The 7559-nt window shown below is 45.9% G+C and overlaps 1 protein-coding gene across 4 annotated transcripts in view; it reads right to left on the reverse strand.

The window, feature by feature from the left end:
• Positions 1-7559, reverse strand: part of LOC115545092 (netrin receptor UNC5C) — a 159126-nt gene that overhangs the window by 72870 nt on the left and 78697 nt on the right. For all 4 annotated transcript variants that reach the window (XM_030357904.1, XM_030357902.1, XM_030357901.1 and 1 more), the window contains exon 3: positions 3024-3167. In XM_030357904.1, coding sequence (XP_030213764.1) covers positions 3024-3167 — 144 coding nt within the window. The remainder of the gene's footprint in view (positions 1-3023; positions 3168-7559) is intronic.

Consider the following 7559-nt stretch of genomic DNA (forward strand, 5'->3'; position numbering starts at 1 on the left):
ACACACCCACCCAACCCAAACGTTCTATTTGGCTCTCTCCCTCCCGGAACAGTGAGTTTGAGGCCAACAAAGTAGCTCACTCAACGTCCATATCCACCAGGATGCGCAGGGCGGTCGAAAAAACCCGTCCAAACTGCTCCTTGATACACGGTCACATGCAATCAGTCAACCAATCTAGCAGCCAATTCCAATAAGCCTCCCTGATAAGTCCATTGATAACGAATGCACTCAAAATCAGCGGCATTCATCGGACATGCTCACAACAACACCACCACCCCCACTCATCCATAACGTTTCCAACGATTTATTTTGAACTCCACAGCAGGCTTGTTAAGCCAGGCTTTTAATTGTAAAACTGTGGATGTCAAGCAGCTTGGCTTCAGGGCTGCCGCACGGCCGTGGTTCCGTCTCCCGTCTGGGTCGCTGTGGGCTTGAAGACCCCCTCATTATAACACACAATCACGACCCCAGCCCAAGGCGGAAGAGAGCACATTGTCTGGGCTGAAGGATTGTATGTTTGGAGGTTTGTAGGAGGTGTGGTGGTTTCAAAGCTCCACACACACATTCATCTTCATCCAACTGCTTACATTGTTTTATTAAACCCCCGCCCAAAGCTATGTATAACATGCGCCTATTAATATCGCAGGCAGTGGGTGTCATCCTGCACCGCACCTTGAGGTATAAAGATGGCTGGAGGATAAGACAGCGTGACAGACAGAGAGTGACAGAGTCAGAGTGACAGTGAGAGTTAGAGTGTGAGAGAGAAAGAGAGAGAGAGAGGGGGAGACAATGTGACATGGAAGATATAATGGACCGCAGCATGTGCTAAGAACAAGACGGAAAACATAAAAAACAACTTATGGTATTGATGTAGCAAAGAACTGAATGATAAAAACAACTCAAAGACCAGAAGAAGCTCACCTTGTCCTGGCAAACACAATGCATTCTAATCACAACAGATGATACCAAGTGGGAGGGAGCGGGGGGGGGTTGCTGTGTGTGTGTGTGTGTGTGTGTGTGTGTGTGTGTGTGTGTGTGTGTGTGTGTGTGTGTGTGTGATGGGGGAGGGGCGACTGAGCATTAATCTGATCTGACTATCTATGTAATCCCTGAAATACAGGTGGGAGGTGGGATGAGGTTTGGTAGTGTGCGTGTGTGTGTGTGTGTGTGGGTGTGTGTGTGTGTGTGTGTGTGTGTGTGTGTGTGCATGTGTGTGGGTGTGAGAGTAACAGAACATTAAATATTCAAGATCACATGCTAGCAGAGAAAGCCATCCATACTATTCAAAAAAACATAAAACGTCCCAAACTGTGCATCACACGCCTCAACATGCTAATGCCGAATGAACACGCGGGTCCCCTGTGGTGCTGCATCCTCATGTATAAACCAGTTAGCTTAGCAGTAGGAGATCAGTACTAGCCGCTGGGAGAGGAACACGCCACGGTGTCTGTGTCTCCCGTATGCTATAATGCCGTTTGGCGTTTCCCGCCTCCAATGCAGCTGTTCTCCTCCTCCCAGCATGTAGCCATCCCCCTCACCCCCCCCCCCCAATCCCCAGCCCTCAAATGAACACGGCGCTGACCTTTAGAAACCTAACACAACACCAAATCCATAGCCAAACATGCCCATCTGTAACTCCTATTAAGGAGCAATTCCTCCCCGTCACACATTCTCACATCACCATGGCCTCCAGGTAACATCTGTAGCTCCACTGGTCCACGGGTCCACCGCCTCAGCCCAGTGATAAACATCTCTGTCCACACTCTAAGCTGTGCTCCTTGGGTAACCTTATAATGAGTCTCCCACTTGTCCTAGCGGCTTCCCTGCCAGACCACAACAAAACATAAGTCACGGATTCACCGTAGCCGGTTCCTCTCCCGGCCATATTACTGAGAAGGTTGAGAGTTGAATTATGTAAACATTGCAAAAACTGCAGACTGGAAATGTAATTATTTCATCTTCATTCATGTTTTTTCCTCAATTCTGTGAATGTATGTGTGTGTGTGTGTGTGTGTGTGTGTGTGTGTGTGTGTGTGTGTGTGTGTGTGTGTGTGTGTGTGTGTGTGTGTGTGTGTGTGTGCGTGCGTGTGTGTGTGTAGGTGTGTGTGTACGTGTGTGTGTGTACAAGTGTAAATTGGTGCATGTTCATGCACGAGAGTGTGAGTGTGTGTGAATGTGTGTGTGATTGTGTATACGTGCATGGGTATCGTGCCAGTACTTCCACATCTGCTTACACACAAACACACACATCATCAGACACGCGAGCAACATGTGTGCGTTCACAAATCCGCACATCAAAAGCAGAGGCTCCGCCAATCCCTCTATAAGCCAGCCTCTCTTCCTGTTTGCCCTTGTGGCCGCTGAATACCCCTGCCCTTCACTTAACACTCTGCGCACGGTAAAAGGGAGCGGATGCACTGAAAAGTGAAGGTGATGCTAAGGTCTCCAGTGTGTTCAAATGTGCATGTGTGCACGTGTGCGTGTTCGTGTGTGTGTGTGTGTGTGTGTGTGTGTGTGTGCGCGTGCGTGTGAGAGAGCATGAGAGAGTGAGACAGAGAAGTCATTTGAGAGGCTGTGTGTAGGTGCTCCGTGTATGCACACAGGTTTGCTGACATGAATTGCCGTGTTCAAACGCTGTGTGTGTGTTTGTGTGTGTAGGAGTCTGTTTGTCCGTCTGTCTGTCTGTGTGGGAATGTGTGCGCGTTTGTGTGTGGAGGCATGTCTGTTTGTCTGTCTGTGTGTGTGTATGAATGTGTGTGTGCGTTCGTGCGCCTGTGTGCGAGTATGTGCGTCCGTGTGTGTTTGTGACAGAAAGAAAAAAAAAAAGTCTTCCACTGCAGATATATTTACGCCGCAACCTTTAAACCTGCGCCTCCATTAGTATGCCTGTTTGCACCATTCGTCCATGTCTGAATATGAGTGCGGATCTCTAATGGGCACCGGAGCGTGCGGGTCGGTTGACCTTTGCGGGGGTGCCGAGCCGTCGGGGGGGGGGGGGGGTGGGAGGGCGGTACTGTACTCACAGGCGATGCGGACGTGGGACTTGCGGCTCTTGGTGGTCCCCGCCGAGCTCCAGGCCACACACTGGCACCAGTAGTCCTCCGGCCCGAACAGCTCCTCCACCTGCGTCCTGGTGATCTCGATGCTGGCCTCCCGCACCACCAGCCCTGGGGGACGGAGACGCACCGTCGGATGGTTATTAATTAGGAATCATCTTCATCCTCCTCATCCTCCTTTTAGCTGCCATACATCTGCATTTACTCTGTAGCCTTATTTACACTTTTTGATTTTGTCCTTTTACAATTTTGCCCTTATTATCGTGTGTGTTGTGTTGTTGTATCCAAGTGTTTTTCTCTAAGCACTTCGTAGAAAAAGCTGTTATCTAAGTCATTACCATCATCGTTATCATGATTACTAATATTAATATGGTGTAGTGCATGTAGTACATACTGTATCATTTTATCTTATGTGTTGTAATGCAGGGGGTGAGCAGTGTGGCAAGGATGTGTTGTTTCATCAAACACATTTCACAATAATTGCATATCGGAGGCCATCCTTCAAAGTAGCGGTAATCAATAAGCAAAATTATAAGTCAGCAAATCATTAAAGCTGATTAATAGGGATTACTTTCTCCATAAAAAATGGTAACTGATCAATATTCATTAACAAGGCTTTCCAACGTCCAAAATCAAATCATTGATTAGAGTCAACTCGATGGTAGATTTGTTTGAGCAGGGGACTGTTACTGAATCCAAAGGTTAAACAGTGAAGTTAATGCAAAAAGTATTGCATAGTCTTCACAACAAACACTTTTTCAATAACATCTATTGCTTTGAATTTTCCTTATCCATTATTTTTTCCTCCCAACCGACTTATCTCACACCAATTCCTCCCATTCACTCCTTCCCCGGTGATGTTTGAATGCAGACGAAGAGAAAGAATGCGAGGGACGGCTTATATTCTCTGCTGCACCATACTGATAGGACAGCAATAGCACATATATTCCCAGCACAAAGGGAAGAGGGACCCAAAGAGAGACATAGAGAGAAAGAGAGAGTGCAATAGCACACAGATACTGGGGAGAAATGCAGGAGGTACAGAGAGAGAGACATTGAAAAGGGAGCGAGAGAGAGAGAGAGACAGTGGCAGAGACAGAGAGTGCCATATAGAGAGAGGGGAGGGAGACGGATAGAGAGGCATAGACGGAGTGAGGCACAGTGGCATAGCGAGAGGGAAAGAGAGGGAGAGAGAGAGAGGATGATGTGGGTACCTGATGTAACAATAAAAGACAGACATATGAACTTAAGTAGAACAGTAGAATGCATCACACATAGAACAGTGTGTAAGAGGAGATTTGACAGTCCTCTGAGAAGCGAAGGAAAGTAATGAAGGAGAGTAAGACGTCAAATTGTCCAGTGAGGAAAAGACGAGGAGTGAAGGGCCTGCAACGGAGGGAATTACTGCAGTCGAAAAATAACCCTTCAGCGTCTCGGGGAGACAGCGTTTGACGTACCCACGGGGACAATAAAAAATGCGAGGGAGAGAGGGGAAGGTAGAAGAGGAAGGGAGGATGAGGCAATATAGAACCCAGTCAAACCGGGAGTGGTGTGAACAGGCAAACGCCACATGGACAAGAAAAAAATAACAATAATCATCATCCTTCCACACGTTTATCCCAGGTTCAGTTAAGCCATGAGACCCGGCCAGAGAAAAAGCCGACTAATCCAAGAACTGAGCAGGAGGGTACTTATGTACCTGCTATAAGGTACCCCGTCTGGGGAAATAGGACGCGGGCTGGAGTGACAACAGGAAGATCTCAGGGGACAGGGCTTAAAGAAGGGATAGTGGAGGCCAGCAGGGCATACTAAGCACGATGCGTCCTGTCTGGCACTAGCCTCTTCTGGGGGAAGTGAGAGGCCAAGCAAAGACCGGGAGACTCAGGAGACACTATGAGGACGTATAACTTAACAGGAGGTTAGGGAAGTCAGGTAGGCATGTGTTTAGATGGAAATAAGAAACACAATATAAAAAGAGAGATAAAGACAGGGTGAGGCGAGGTTGAAGGAGCCCATGGTAATAAAATAAAGAGTATACGGTGGGCCAAGGACAGAGCTGCCTAGGAGGTACGCAAGTGTTTCTAAGAGGCCGTATAGGTAAGCACAGAGATGGAACGCCGACGTCGCCGGGGCAACAAGGGGCTAACCGCCTGGGGGGGCGGGGAGGGAGCGGAGGGGATGAGCACAGAGGGCAACGACCAAATAAGGAAGAGAAGCTTTCGCCCCACACCAAACGAGAACCAGAGAAAAACATACCGGGAAAAAAAATGGAAAGAAACTGGGGCATCTTTTATGTGTTCAAAAAGCTAAACATGAGAGAGGAGAGAGACCGAATGGGCAGAGAAAAGGAGATGCGGGGCTAAGAACATTCCGGATAAAGAGGCAATTATAACAGGGAAACATCCCCGGTATAGCACTGAGAGCCCAGCGAGGAGGAGATAAAGGGCCGGTGCAGGGCAGTTACAGTACACTATATACTGAGCGGAGAGCCGTGGGAGAAGTCACAGAGACCAGTCGGCCCGATACGGTTTGGGAAATAGAGATAATGAGCAGACTGCACTTCAATAGGAAAGTAACGGATGAAAAGAGCAGGGGAGGAAGAACCTCGGCCGATAAAGAGGTTAACAATAGATGGCCTGTGTATATGAATTGGAGCTGAGTGGAAAGAAGGGACCTCGGGAAGCGGTGACAACGTGATTAAGGGAAATGTGTGCGGTCTAGAATGGTGAATAGGATTATATATGGAGACCTAGGGTTGGACAGAGCCATGGCTTTACACAAACCTTTTCCATGTAACTTTTATGCGAGTCGATATACAGATTTGAAGATCTTATAATGTGTTTAATGCTATGTGCACCCTGTAGTTTTGATTCCTTGGAGTTTACATGCAGTAATACATCCACGGCGATTTAGATCTCATTAATTGTATTATTATTATTATTATTATTATCTGTGGACTGGCATAGGTTGTTGGGGTCAGCATACAGAAAAATATTCTGTCTTTATTATTATTCAGTCTATGTCTGTTGTTTGGTTGCTGTACCCTGCATTGATTCAGTGGTGAATTGAGAAACATGATGTTTGGCTGCGCAATGTCAACAAATAGATATGAATTGTGCTTTGAACAACGAAAAAACACTTTATAAATTATAATTTGCAGTAATTTGCACACAATGTGTTTCCTCTGTTTGCCTCTCTGAAGAGCTTCATCTATCTTACCATTGTTCAGATAGCTCTTCAGTGGGACTCTTAATTGGGCTTTTTCAGTATAGTTGTTCTTTAATATATACTGTGCTCTTCACGAAAGGCTTTTCGAACGTGGCTCTGGATATACACTCATTAAAGAGATAATGTTTTTTGAAAAAGTGTCATTTTTTCTTGGGGTTATACGACAACATAACAGACGTGCTGATCACATTCGATTCTTCAGAGAAAGGAATGAGAGCCATCAGGCTGTGTGCCACTGACCCAAGTATTGTGCTGTGTGTGGCTGTTTCCAACACACAGACAAAACCATTCACGTAACTACAGATGTCGGGCAGAGAGTGTGACCGAATCACTGAAACAGCAGTTTGAAATATAAGGAACCACAAAACAACTACTGTAGCATTTGGTTTTGGGTTTAGACAGCATACTGCTGAGCACTGCCATCACTCTATGAGAAGAGACAAGGTACCAATGAGCAATTCGTAGGATGCGCTACGAAAGGTCAGCGTCAGCCGGCTCCAAGTTGAAATGGTTGCCTTTGATGGTAATGTGGCAATGTTGAGGAAGCCGAGCTGTCTGCTACACCTAGAGTAGCATCAACGCTAGGTTAGGCTTCCCCGCACGCTCAACTACACTGGCAGCGTTTATGCTGAAAGCACATCATGTGTTGAGCGCTTTAGGCTTGGCTGGATTTATTGGTTAGTTGGCTTTTTTTTTTACTATTTGAGTCAATGAGCAGACGATTTTATCCTATGTTTCTTACATTGAACAATACACGTATCAGTAATAAAATATAGTTCAATAACATTCACACGGTGCAATATTTTTTAATTGAAAATCAAGACATATTCATTGCAGACTAGTGCTCAATTATTGACGCAATATATATATATATATATATATATATTTTAATATTTTTGTATTTATTTGTAAGGTGTATCACTTAAGTGGAGATGTCGGTAATTAAAATCCAACAGAACAAGGCCAGACTTCCTCTTATGGAGATGCATGGATGGATAGATAAATATAGTTGATAGCTAGATGGATACATGACATATGATAATGAAACAGTCAGCAATGAGGACAGGAATCCAGATGAAATGAAAACAAGAAGAGGAGGAATAAGGAGAGTGAAAAAGAGACCAAGGGAGTGGGAGAGAGATAGGGAAGAGAGAGAGACAAAGAGAAGGATAGAGAGAAGGAGAGAGAAAGAGGAAAGAGAGAAGGGAGAGCGAAAGAAAATAAGAGAGAGAGAGGGATAGGGAAGAGATGAGAGAGAAGGAGAAGAGGGAAGAG

This window comes from Gadus morhua, chromosome 6 (genome assembly GCF_902167405.1).
Source record: "Gadus morhua chromosome 6, gadMor3.0, whole genome shotgun sequence".
In the NCBI taxonomy this organism is placed as follows: Eukaryota; Metazoa; Chordata; class Actinopteri; order Gadiformes; family Gadidae; genus Gadus; species Gadus morhua.